We start from the raw sequence: 14,445 nt of genomic DNA on the forward strand, positions 1-14,445 counted from the left end.
TTTTTCTTTTTAAAGCTCGCGAAGGGTCACACACTGTCTGGGAGTGGAGGCAAAGTGTGGGGATAAAACAGTGTCCTTATGCATATAAACATTACTCATGCAGGGCTGGTTTATTCAGGTTATTTATACAGGATATCCCAGTAGAGCTCCCAGAGCTTGTTTACAGTGCATTCCTGCTCCATGGCAGCTTACAGACTCCACACAGCCCAGGCTTGGCCTTGCATAGAGAACTTGGCAGCCCTGTGAAGAGGTTGTATTCAGTTCGAAGCACTGTCCTCTAAGCTGACTGGTGATTTGAATGCTGCTTACTGTTGCTAGGGGCAAGTCCATGCACTTGGCAGTAATTAATTCCACTGGCGGCATGGTGGCACAGTGGTTAGCACTGCTGCCTCGTAGCGCAAGGGAGCCAGGTTCGATCCCAGCCTTGGGTGGTTGTCTGTCTCTGTGCAGTTTGCACACACTCCCCTTGTTTCCCACATTTCCTCTCACAGTCCAAAGATGTGCAGGTTAGGTGAACTGGCTATGCCAAATTGCCCCTTGGCATTCCAAGATAGGTCGGTCGGATGGATTAACCGTGAGAAATGTGTAGGGGTACGGGGGTAAGGTGAGGGAGACGGGGAGAGGACCTAGAACCGTAGAATCAGACAGTGCAGAAGAGACCCTCCGGCCCATTGAGTCTGCACCATCACTCGAGAAACACCTAAACTCTCACCTACTCCCATCTACCAGCACTCGGCCCATATCCTTGAATATTGCGACATACCAAGAACTCATCCAGGTACTTTATAAAGGGTGTGAGGCAACCCCTCTACCAGCGGGGGTAACGCTTTGTCAGAGAGATGGTGCAGACTGAATGGACCAAATGGCCTCTTCTGCACTGTAGGAATTCTACAATTGCTTGTCTGGGTTAAAGTGGTAGTCCTTCATTTTCCTCCATTCAGCTCTTTCACTAAAGCTCGTGGTGGGGTGAGGGTTGGAATGCACCCAGCTGAAAATGAAAACACTTGGCAGATTAGTCATAAGTTGGGTGATTTTTAAGAAAGGTTCCTTGCACTGGATAAATCCACTGTTTAATTAGTGAAGCCACTTCCATTTGTTGATGTGAATGCCTGTGTGCTCCAAAGTGGGAAGCCTGTCTTCACCCTTTGCCGTCCTCCCATGTTCTGACCCTCACTTGTATCCCTAATGTCAATCAATCCTCCCCAACACATTATTCAAGCTGTGCCAGAAATATTAAAAGACATCAGCCAAGTTTATAAAATGATGAGGAATTTAGATAAGGTGAACAGTTGGAAGCTTTTTCGCAGGGCAGCGATGACAAGTTTAAGGAGGCACATGTTCAGGGTAAGGGGGGGAACAGTTTCAGCGGAGATGTGCGGGGGAAATTTTTACACAGAGTGGTGAGGGCCTGGAATGTGCTGCCGAGTGAGGTGATTGAGGCACATACTTTAGCCACATTTAAGACTTATCTGGATAGGCACAAGAACAGGAAGAATACAGAGATAAAATCAGTTGTCATAGGACAAAGTGATTGGTGCAGGTTTGGAGGGACGAAGGGCCTGTTACTGTGCTGTACTGTTCCTTGTTCTTTGACTTGTTCTCACTCTTCATCACTGACTAGAAAATCAAAATGTGGGATTTGGTGAAAATAGTATTAACCGCAACCTGTCCACCTCTCAGCACCAATTTTGTTGACTTGCATTAAATGTCTCAAATTGTATAAGGGTAGTCACTTGGGCAACTTACTGGAAAGCTGATCCCTGTGCCCCAGTGTGAGTCAGTGCCCAGCGCGGAGGAAATAGCAAATGCATGCCAGCCATGTGTGTCTCCTGCTTTGCAACACAAGCAATCCTTGTTAAAGCAGCAGGGGAGGCAGCGGTGCAGTGGTATTGTCACTAGACTGGTAATCCAGAAACCCAGGGTAATGCACTGGGGATCCGGGTTCGAATCTCACCATGGCAGATGGTGACATTTGAATTCAATAAAAAAATCTGGAGTTAAAAGTCTAAGTGATGACCATGAAATCATGTCGATTGTTATAAAAACCCAACTGGTTCACTAATGTCCGTTATGGAAGGAAACCTGCTGTCCTTACCTGTGCTGGCCTACATGTGACTCCAGACCCATAGCAATGCAGTTTACTCTTAAATGACCTCTGAAATGGGCGAGTAGGGATGGGCAACAAATTCTGCCCCACCCAGCATCAACCACATCCCATGAAAGAATAAAAAATAGTAGCTGAACCTGTAAACCAAGGATTTGGTGTCCAGTCTGTCTTATAATTGGGGACCTCAAGTCGCTCTCAGTATTGCCACTCTGGGGCAAGGGCTCCTGCTCCTGACCATCATTCTGCAGGTCTTGCTCAATGTAGATGCCAACTGGCGATGGGATTGGACTTTGCTGGCAGCCTATGGCTGACAGTGTCAAAGATCACATGCACACAATGATAACTGAGCCAGGGTGCCCAAAGAGTGGTCATAGAATCCCGACAGTGCAGAACGAGGTCATTCGGCCCATCGAGCCTGCCCTGACAACAATCCCACCCAGGCCCCATCCCTGTAACACCGTGTATTTACGCTGCGATGGGGCAATTTAGCATGGCCAATTAACCTAACCCACACATCTTTTGGCTGTGGGAGGAAACTGGAGCACCTGGAGGGAACCCACGCAGACATGGGGAGAATGTGCAAACTCCACACAGACAGTCACCCTAAGATTGGAATTGAATCTGGGTCCCTGGTGTTGTGAGAACATAAGAACAGTGAGACAGCAGTGCTAACCATGCCGGCCCCTTCCTCCCATTACACATATGTGAGGGGGAGGGGAAGGAACTGGTCTGAGTGGTGGGCAGGAAGCTAAAATCTCCTATCTCAATAATGGCTCGGTACACAACTGGAAGAGTTTCTGGTAGTGGACTGAAGACCTGTAACTGGTGGCAGAGGAGCTAAGACCGATATAATTGGGTTGTTTGATTCTAACTGCTTGAACTTAAATATCTTGTCATGTTTTATTGCATTGTTATTAAGTGCCTGATTTCACTTTGTTCTCTGCACCTATCCCCGAAAGCTATCAGGAGCTAGTACAGCACCTAATAAATGCCATTGGATTTTGGCAGCTGGCCCAGGTTGTTAATCACTTAAGTATCAGAGTAGCAGATCTTGGCTCCACCGTTCAGTTTATTTAGATATTTACCATTTTGGCAAATGATCCCTCCCAAATGTGTCACTTTGAGCTAGGCTTGCTGGATTTTAATGCTCTGCTATTCAATTTCATCAGCACTGCAGTCTTGAAGGAGGACTGGATAATGAACTGATTTGTGAAGGTCAATTTCTATCATTTTGGCCTATGTTTGAGGCTTTTCTGCTGAGCTAGTAGCACAGAGCTAACCAACAGTGAAATCAGCTAACAATCAGTCAACTTTCACAGGAATAAATTATTGGTGGCTGCTTTGAATCCCATAGAATCCTTTTGGTGCAGAAGGAGGCCATTTGGCCCATTGAGTCTGCGCTGGCTCTCTTTACCTAGGCCTACCTCCCAATCCCTGTTACCCCATGCATTTAGCGTAGCTTACCCATTTAACTTGCACATCTTTGGAGGAGTGAACACCAGAGCATCTAGAGGTAACCCAGGCAGACACTGGGAGAACATGCAAGTTCCACACACACGAGGTCGGAATCGAATCCAGGTCCCTGGCACTGTGAGGCAGCAGTACGAACCACTGTGCCTGTACAAACTTTGATCTGGTGATTTGGAGCCAGGAGAATGGGGGAAATGCCAAAATCTGGTTAGGAGGTCAAATTTAAAGTATTCTTTCCATTTTTATTGGAGTTTCAGAATGAACCTTTCAGGTTTCTCGGTCCTTGCCCAGGCTTGGAGAGGGGAAACTAAATAAAGTAAACCTAATATGGATTGATCCTTCTAAAATGCTTCTTGAAACTATCCTACCATCAAATATTGGTGTCAAATTTTGTTCAATAACATTCCTTTTGAAAACCCCTTTGCTACATTTAAAGGTGCTTTATAAATGCAAGACTGTCACAGGCAAGTAATGTAACACTCAGCCCTCAAGTCCCCAACCTATACCCAACACCCCCCTCACCCCCACCCCCACCCCCCAACTGAAGACTAGAACAATGGGCACATGGCAGCTTTATGAAGAAGCCTTCTGTATTTGACAGTTCAGGGCACCTTTTCCAAAGGACATTAGTGTGGCACTCCTCCTGTTGATTCCGGAGTTAAGAGGGTTGGCTTATGAGGAGAGACTGAGTAGACTGGGGCTATACTCTTAATAATTCAGAAGAAAGAAGGGAAATCTTATAGAAACAGATCAAATTATGAAGGGAATAAATAAGATAGAAGCAAGGAAGTTGTTTCCACTGGCGGGTGAAACTAGAACTAGGGGCATAGCCTTAAAGTAAAGGGGAGTGGACTTAGGACTGAGTTGAGGAGGAATTTCTTCAGCCAAAGGGTTGTGAATCTGTGGAATTCTCTGCCCAGTGAAGCAGTTGAGGCTACCTCATTGAATGTTTTTAAGGCAAAGATAAATAGATATTTGAACAGGAAATGAATTAAGGGTTATGGTGAGTGGGCGGGTCAGTGGAACCGAGTCCACGAAAAGATCAGCCATGATCTCGTTGAATGGCGAAGCAGGCTCGAGGGGCCAGATGGCCGACTCCTGCTCCTAGTTCTTACGTTCTGTATTCTCATAGCAGTTAAGCCCACGCTACGTCTATTGTCACACGCCACGGGTTAAATGAATAAGAAGGTGATGCACTTTGAAGGAATGCAACAAGGCAGGATAACCTGATAAGATGGTCCATCAGATTCTTTTACTCAAAACCCTCAGAGTGCCAGCCCTATTCATGTTTACTAATTACCCTCCAAAAAACTACTACAAATTGCAGAGGAGAGCTGGTGCAAAATCCCACACCAATTTAACATCTTCTACCTGTTCAGATATCAAAATCAAAAAAGCCCAGAAGCTGGGTTCTGTAAACTGCTGCAGTCCCCCATGGCTTCACATACTCTTCATACCAATTCGTCAGAGCTTAGGAGCATGTGGAGATGAAATAAGCTTCTAAAAATCTCACTCTACACAGTTGACAGTGGAAAAAGTGCTCATTCATGAAACCTAGTCAAAGTTTTTAAATCTCAAATGATTTAATCTCTTATAAATACAAACTTCTGTTCATAATCCACATCAAAGATGGCTAATCCTTTACTCAACAATCAATCTGTGAATTTTGAAGTACCCTGCTAAGATAATTGTACCTTTTGAAACTTTGGAAGGACATAATGATTGTCTTTGGGGGGGGGGAAGTCAACAAAGATCTCTGTTAGAACTTCATAAACAGGTGCTACACCAACTGCCCTGTCAATTAAAGCAACCCAGCAAGTTTTTTTGTTAAGTAATCACTGATAGTTGCAGCCAGTTTCCTTTTACAGTTCAGAGCACAGGCCATTCAAAAAAAACTTCAGCTCATGATATTTGAACAGACTGTATGCGCCTTCCATCAATTTGTGATTGCCACACGACAGCTTATGGATTTTGCAGCAGTCAGAATGGAGTCTGTTTGAACTCGACAAGGCCCTGCTGAGGTTGAGTTTCCCTCCTGTGTGAATCATGCTGTACCCCTTCCCCTGTTGGCGAGAATGGAATCTGTTGGAAATGGAGGCAGAACTTTTACACGTGGGTCCTTCCTGCCATTTTTAAAGGTACATCCATTCTTCCTGACTGGCTGAAGACCTGACCATTGGTTTCAAAGAAAGAAGGAATCTTTGGAAGTCTCTAGACTGTGATCGATTTCAGGGAACCAAAGGTTTTGGAGAAATGGGCAGTAAAGTGGAGTCCAGGCAAAGATCAGATCAGTCATAAACTTATTCATTGCAGAAGGTTTAAGGGGCTACATGGTATATTCCTCCTCCACTTTCCCCTGCCCTCCAGAGAGTGCCTTGGTGATGGTGGGGGGGAGCCAGCAAAAGCTCTTTTTAATGTCTTCTCTGGGAGAGGGCACCTCTGACGATACAGAATGCCATGATGTGGGAATGCCGGCATTGGACTGGGATAAGAAGTCTCACAACATCAGGTTGAAGTCCAACAGGTTCATTTGGTAGCACAAACTTTCAGAGCACTGCCCCTTCATCAGGTGAGTGGGAGTTGTGTTCACAAACAGGGCATGTATAGACACAAACTCAATTTACAAGATCATGGCTGGAATGTGAGTCTTTACAGGTAATCAAGTTTTAAGGGTTCGGACAATGTGAGTGGACAGAGGGTTAAGCACAGGTTAAAGAGATGTGTATTGTCTCCAGCCAGGAGAGTTAGTGAGATTTTGCAAGCCCAGCCAAGTTGCGGGGATTACAGATAGTGTGACATGAACCCAAGATCCCAGTTGAGGCCATGATGTGCTGCAGGAAAGGATGTCCTGAGGCATGGTACACTGGGGACACCATGCAGATGCTATGACAATGGATGAATGAACACCACTCAACAATCACCAGGCAGGAGTGTTCTCTTCCTGTCAGGGACACTTCAGCAGTCACAGGCCTTCAGTCTCTGATCTTCGGGTAAGCATTCTCCAGGCCTTCACGACACGTGACAAGGCAGAATTACTGAGCAGAAACTGATAGTCAAGATCCTCACACATGAGGACAGCCTCAACCAGGACCTTGGGTTCATGTCACACTACCTGTAACCCCCGTGATTTTCCTGGGGTTGCAAAATCACACTAACTGTCCTGGCTGGAGAAATACACATCTCTTTAACCCGCGTTTAACCCTCTCTCCATTCACATTGTCTGTACCTTTAAGACTTGATTACTGTAAAGACTCACGTTCCAACCATTATTTTGTAAATTGAGTTTATGTCTTTATACGCCCTGTTTGTGAACAGAACTCCCACTCACCTGATGAAGGAGCAGTGCTCCGAAAGCTTGTGACTTGTGCTACCAAATAAACCTGTTGGACTTTAACCTGGTGTTGTGAGACTTCTTATGATACAGAATGCCCACAGAACCACCCTTGGGAGTTGGCAGCCTAGGATTAGTGGCTGAAGTCTCAGGGGTTGGTCTTGAACCTGTTACCTTTTGAATCAAAGGTTCAATGTGTTACCACTAAGACCCCCCTTAGTATCTCTCTGTTACTTTGACTGACCTGAATGTACTAGCGGAATGTACTATTCCAAACTGTGTTTGACTGAAGCATTCTGTAAGAGTGAGACATGTGTAAGGATCTGTGACTAGTAGTTTTTAGTGATGAAGTGTATTACTGTGCCCTCTCGAAGATGATTGACATTTGAATATACTCCCTTTCTCTCTCTCTTTCCAGAATAGAGAAAATTATATCCGCACCTGTAAACTCTTCCCTGATGGACGTAGTCTGATTGTAGGGGGAGAAGCCAACACCATTTCCATCTGGGATCTCGCAGCTCCCAGCCCACGAATAAAAGCGGAATTGACCTCATCAGCTCCCGCCTGCTACGCACTGGCCATTAGCCCAGATGCCAAGGTCTGTTTCTCCTGCTGCAGCGATGGAAGTATTTTTGTCTGGGATTTGCACAATGAGACACTCATCAGGTGAGTTGGTTTTGAAGATTGAGCACGGGTGATGGTGGAGAGAAAGAGGAACGGTTTGATTTGTAATAGTTGTGAACATTGGCTTATCTCGGTGATCGTTTTATACTCTGGGTTTTCTCTGTTTAAATGCTACACTTCCTGCCTGCAGAGCTTATTCCCCTGTAGTCACCCGTTCTTCCTTCCTGACGCTTGTGTGTTAACTGGACTCTTGCTGCCTCTCATCCGCTCATGCAATAATATAACCCAAAAGATGGAAATATTGAAACATAGAAGATAGGAGCAGGAGGAGGCCATTTGGCTCTTCGAGCCTGATCTATCATTCCTTACAATCATAGCTGATCATTCAACTCAGGAGCCTAAAGCTGCTTTTTCTCCATAACCTTTAATCCCATTTGCCTCAAGTCCTATATCCAGCCGCCTCTTGAGTACATTCAATGTTTTGGCATCAACTATTTCCTGTGGTAATGAATCCCACAGGCTCACCACTCGCTGGGTGAATCCAAACTTACCTAATGAAGGGGCAAAGCTCCAAAAGCTCAAGCTACCAAATAAACCTGTTGGATTTTAACCTGGTGTTGTGAGACTACACACTTCGGGTGAAGAAATGTTTCCTCATCTCCGTTGTAAATGATCTACCCTGAATCCTCAGACTGTGACCACTGGTTCTGGGCTCCCCCCACCATCGAGAACATCCTCTCTGCATCTACCCTGTCTAGTCCTGTTAGGATTTTATAAGTCTCTTTGCAGTTGCTCACACCATTTGGATAGAGTAAGGATCCAGAATTCTCTGGCCATTCATGTCCCGCCAGCGAGAGCGGAGGGTGGCTTCTGTCACTGTGTGGATTTTGCACATTCTCCCCGTGTCTGCATGGGTTTCCTCCAGGCGCTCCAGTTTCCTCCCACAGGTCAGGTGAATTGGCCATGCTAAATTGTCCCTTAGTGTCACAGGGGAGTAGCTAAGGAAACTGCATGGGGTTATAGGGATAGAACCTGGGTGGGATTGTGGTCAGTGCAGACTCAATGGGTTGAATGGCCTCCTTCTACACTATAAGGATTCTGATTTGGCGCTCAGCTAAATCTCTGTTCACTGCAGCGGGACTGGAGAATCCCAGCTACAAGTAAGGTCAGAAAATCCGGGCCAAGGTCTTCTGCACATTCCATCAAGTGTGCTTCTCCAGTATTTTCAGAGGTGCTCAGAAATAAGGAACAAGGCTGGAGACGTATCATTTTAAATCGCTTTATTTCACTGTTATGTTCTCACTAACCATATAGTTTGCCTGAGCCCAATAATACAAAACACTTAGTGTATCACCTCAATTGCTTTAAAATAGCTACATTTTGTTGCCTATGAATGGCAGCAGGTTGGTTGTTCCTGCCATTTAGCACCCAAGGTTACCAACCATTTAGAATCCCTACTGCGCAAAAGGAGGCCACTTGGCCCATCGAGTCTACACTGACTACAATTCCACCCAGGCCCTATCCCCAAAACTCCAGGCATTTACCCTCCTAGTCCCCCGACACTAAGCGGCAGTTGAGCATGGCCAATCCACCTAACCCGCGCCTCTTTGGATTGTGGGAGGAAACCGGAGCACCCGGAGGAAATCCACGCAGACACGGAGAGAACATGCAGACTCCGCACAGACAGTGACCCAAGGTTGGAAGTGAACCCAGGTCCCTGGCGCTATGAGGCAGCAATGCTAACCACTGGGCCGCCATCTCAGCATCTTCGTGATCGGTGCAATCATAGAATGCCTGCAGAGGAGAAGGAGGCCATTCAGCCCATCGAGCCCATAAAGACAAGAATCACACCCAGGCCTTATCCCCATAACCCCACATATTTACTTTGCTAGTCCCCCTAACACTAAGGGTCAATTTTGCATAGCCCATCAATCTAACTAGCGAATCTTTGGGATGTGGGAAGAAAGCGAAGGAAACCCATGCAGATACTGGGGGAATGTGCAAACTCCACACAGATAGTCACCCAAGGCTGGAATTTGAAGCCAGGACCCTGGCGCTGTGAGGCAGCAGCGCTAACCACTGTGCCACCCAGCGGGCATGAGATGTTTATCGATTGCTGAGACCGATTTAAGAAATTGCCTGTTGTGCGACAGGGAAACAGCATCTGTGCATATCCCGTCACCATCTTCCCACCCTTGCTCTACCTTGTCATCCCCCCTTTCCCAAATCCTTTCCGGGAGGGGTCATTCCCATTGTGAAAATTGGGATTTCATGTTCTCTTCCAACCCTCAGTCCAATTTCTTTTAAAAGCTTGACATGCTGAGGCATGGGGGTGATGGCCTAGTGGTATTATCGCTGGACTGTTAATCAAGAAACTCCGCTAATGTTCTGGGGACCCAGGTTCAAATCCCACTATGGCAGATGGTGGAATTTGAATTCAGTAAAAAAAAATCTGGAATTAAGAACCTACTGATGACGCCATCAGTGGCCAATAAATGCTGGCCAGCCAGTACGCCCATGTGCCATGAATGAATAAAAAAGAATACTTAAAAAAAACCCATAGCGCTAACGTCGTGTACAGCACTGTACTTTCACTGTACATGAAACCAATGTTGGGAAGAACCCATCTGGTTCCTTTTGGGAAGGAAATCTGCTGTCCTTACTTGGTCTGGCCTACATGTGACTCCAGAACCAGAGCAATGTCATTTCGCTCTGAAATGGCTGAGTGAGACACTCGGTTCAAGGGCAACAAGGGATGGGCAGTGAATGATGGCCCAGCCAATAACACCCAGGTCCCACAGATAAATCTAAAAAAATCAACTCATCCATAAATATAAAACTCTGCAATAACTGTGTTTTAAATCTAATCAAAATTTTGGAGTGGCTTTCCATCAGGCCCTGGATTTGCTGAAGTGATGATTACTGGTGGAAATGTCTGCACCAAACTGTTGTTTCTGAGTCTTTTTATAAACCCTGCTTAAAGTGTGTGCGGTTTTTACTGCGCCACAGACCATCTATTTACAAAAAAAAGTTTATAATCTGCATGCATCAAATATAAACAGTGTGGATTAAAGCTTAACATTATACACCCACCTGACTTTATTTTTTCCCTCCCATAGTGGATCCGAGCCACTGACTGTTCTGTGCCCTCGCTGGCTCCTTTTTAAATGTGGTGCCTGAATCGTTTATATTGCTGTGTCACCATCTTTAACTGTTCAGTCATCACCACAAACTGATGAGTATTTCTATCTGTGGTGTCCGTCTGCTAACACAAGTTGAGGTTCTTCTTTGTTTCTGCTGGGGAAGGACTGTCACACGTGTGGGTGTTCACATTCGCTCCACGGATAGCCTTGACCCGCGTTTCACAACTTGGCCAGAAGCAAACAATTGGAGACAATCTGAAGACAAGGAGGGGTAACGATGATGATCTGTGATCGCACAACTCAGTGACGAAGCTTTCCTATCATGGAAATCGGGGGTGGGGGGGGGGCAAATTGTGAATCGTGAAACCGAGATTGAATGAATGTGTTTTTGAGAAAATAATTCTTATGCCAGCACCTATTGGTGCCTCTGCGATGCATTTATTGAAGTTTTGCTTTAATAACAGATGCTTAGAACACAGCTGGACTCAATTGGACAGGCCCAATGTTTTCTGACTCACTTCCTTTTGCCAAGTGGCCTGTGTTTCCCCGACCCCCTCCCCTCCCCTCTCCCTCGACTCTCCTCTCCCTCGACCCCCCTCCCCTCTCACTCGACCCCCCTCCCCTCTCACTCGACCCCCCTCCCCTCCCCCTCCGCCTCCCAATGGCTCTTGAAAGTTGCTGCTAACCCATTAGTGCTATCAGAACATTGATGTCAAACTCATTGTTGCCCTCTGCACACAGTAACCACAATGTGTTGTGTTTGTCTTCACAAGAAGCATTTTAAAAATCTTAAATAATAACTGGGCAGAAACCAGATCACTCACTCGCTGTCCTCACATGCAACTTTTTCACCTCTGACAACTATATTTCCTGTTGAACACATTTGGGTGTCATAAACACTAAGACCACAAGTCATTTGTCATCAGGTTATGTCACACTGTTCACACACACACACACATATGCGCACACGCACACTGTCTCGCGCATGCACACACACACACACACATTCTCGTGCGCACACACAGTCTCTCACTCTCACACAAACAAACACACACACACATATGCGCACATGCACACACACACACAGTCTCGCACGTGCACACACACACACACACACACACACACACTCTCACTCACACTCTCAGTCACACACACACACACACACACACAGTCTCGCGCACACACACACACTCACTCACACACACACACACACTCACTCACTCACACACACACACAGTCTCGCGCACACACACACACACTCACTCACACACACACACACACACAATCATTTTCTTTTCTTTTTTCCTCATCCCCACCCTCACCCTTGCCTTATGCTTTAGTTTTTCCTTTGAGTTTGGGAATGTTCTGATAGTGGGCCAAGTGGATATACATTGAGACCTGATTTAGCAAATTGTACAGAGGAGGCTGAAAGTCTGCTAAGGGCCTCCATCTATCCAGGGAGAACAATCCCAATTTATTCAAGCTCTCCTCATAGCTAATACTTACTTTAACAGGCAATAGCCTGGTAAAAATACTTTTTTTTGTTTGTTAATGAGATGTGGGTGTTGTCAGAGTGACTAACGATTACTGCCTCAGCCCTAATTTCCCTTGAAGAGGGGCTAATGAACCACCTTCTCCAATCTGTACAGTCTGTGAGACGTAGGCACAGCCGCACCCATCATTTTGACTCAGTGACAGTGAAGGAATGGTGATACTGTTCCAAGTCAGGATGGTATGCAACTTGGGAGGTTTGCTGCTCTTGGTTCTCTAGGTAGCAGAGGTTGCGGGTTTGGGAGGTGCTGTTGATGAATCATATTATAAATATGGAATTTGGCAGGACCAAGCCTTAGCTCATCCTATGCATATCATTTTCTGCAGAGCCAGTTCCAGTCTGTTCCGTACCTCACACTTTTTTAAAATTATTTATTAGTGTCACAAGTAGGCTTACATTAACACTGCAATGAAGTTACTGTGAAAATCCCCCAGTTGTCACACTTCGGTGCCTATTCGGTACACTGAGGGAGAATTTAGCATGTCTTTCGGACTGTGGGAGAAAACCGAAGCACCCGGAGGAAACCCACAAAGTCATGGGGAGAAGGTGCAGAATCTGCACAGACAGTGACCAAGCTGGAAATTGAACCCGGGTCCCTGGCACTGCGAGGCAGCAGTGTTAACCACTGTGACACCATGCTGCCTCAATATTATTCCCATAGATCTAGAAATTTATTTCTCTCCAGTGTTTATTCAATGTCCTTTTGAAATCATTGTTCACCTGCTTCCACAACCCTCATAAAAATGAGTTTGAAACCTTTACCACTCTGTGACATCTTTTGCCCCAAACCTTTTAAATCTGTGCCCTCTCATCCTTGTACCAGCAGGAACCGCATTTCTTTGTCCACCGTTTCTGCACCTTTAGTAATGTGACCGCTTCCGATTCCCCCTTTACTTCCTTTGCTCCAAGGAGAACAACTCCAGCTTCTCCAACCTAACTTTTTCTGCTAAATTCACTCATTCGTGAAAGTGCTCTGGTAATCCCCCCCTGCTGCCTGCCCCCCACCCCCGAGAACCCTCACATCCTCCTTATAGCTTGGTGGGCAGAGCAGTGCACAACATTGTGGCTCACCAGAGCTTTCTAAAGAAACATAACTTCTCTGCTTTTGTACACAATACCTCTATTTATGAAGTGCAGGATTCCATATGCCTTGCTTATTAATACTCTCTTGGTAGGTTTTGTTCCCATCAAAGATCTACTTGTGTGAACATCCAGGTCTCTGTCCTGTGCACACTTTAAAATTGTGTTTGTAATAAGTCTACATTGCCTCTTTTTCTACCTTCTGCCAAAATGGATCAACCACACACTTCTCCTTAGCAAATTCCATCCACTCATTTTTTTGGTATCTCAATATCCCGTGACGGTGGATTGGTATTTTTCTGCCACTCCTTCAAGTTTGGTATCATCGACAAATATTAGAATGTTACTCTGATTTCTAATATCCAAGTAAGTTTATTTATTAATTTATGTGAAGGAATTGGCTCATAGGATCTGAGGGTGTCACGGTGTCACAGTGGTTAACACTGCTGTCTCACAGCACCAGGGATCAATTCCCAGCTTGGATCACTGTCTGTATGGAGTTTGCATATTCTCCCCGTGTCTGTGTGGGTTTTCTCCAGGTGCTCCGGTTTCCTCCCACAGTCCAAAGGTGTGTGGGTTAGGTGGATTAGTCATGCTAAATTGGCCCTTAGTGTCAGGGCGACTAGCTAAGGAGTTATGGGGCCAGGGCCTTGCTGAAGTTGTGGTCGGTGCAGACTCAGTGGGCCAAATGGCCTCCTTCTGCAATGTATAGAATCATAGAATCCTACAGATTTGATGGACCAAATGGCCTCCTTCTGCACTGTGGGATTCTATGATTCTGTACATTGCAGAAGGAGGCCATTCAGCCCATCAAGTCTGTACCGACAATCTGACATCATACCCAGGCCCACTGCCCCACCCTATCCCTAAAACATCACGCATTTACCCTGTTAATCCTCCTAACGTACAGATCTTGGGACACTAAGGGGCAATTTAGCCTGGCTAATCAACCTAACCCACACATCCTTGGACAGTGGGAGGAAACTGGAGCACCCAGAGGAAACCCACACAGTCACTGGGAGAAGGTGCAAACTTCACAGTTACCCAAGGTTGGATTTGAGTCCCTGGCACTGTGAGGCCACAGGGCTAACCGCTGTGCCACCTGAACATCACATTTTTCATTAACATTATATTTTCC

General features: G+C 45.9%; 1 protein-coding gene across 1 annotated transcript in view; it reads left to right on the top strand.

Annotated features, from left to right (window-relative positions):
• LOC145358786 (transducin-like enhancer protein 1) overlaps window positions 1-14,445 on the top strand; it is a 215,486-nt gene that overhangs the window by 171,750 nt on the left and 29,291 nt on the right. Inside the window, exon 16 of the mRNA XM_080213073.1 lies at window positions 7,327-7,574. Within this exon, the coding sequence (XP_080069199.1) occupies window positions 7,327-7,574 (248 nt within the window). The remainder of the gene's footprint in view (window positions 1-7,326; window positions 7,575-14,445) is intronic.

The sequence above is a fragment of the Carcharhinus amblyrhynchos genome, chromosome 26 (genome assembly GCF_965287045.1).
Source record: "Carcharhinus amblyrhynchos chromosome 26, sCarAmb.v2.hapA, whole genome shotgun sequence".
NCBI classification, from domain to species: domain Eukaryota; kingdom Metazoa; phylum Chordata; class Chondrichthyes; order Carcharhiniformes; family Carcharhinidae; genus Carcharhinus; species Carcharhinus amblyrhynchos.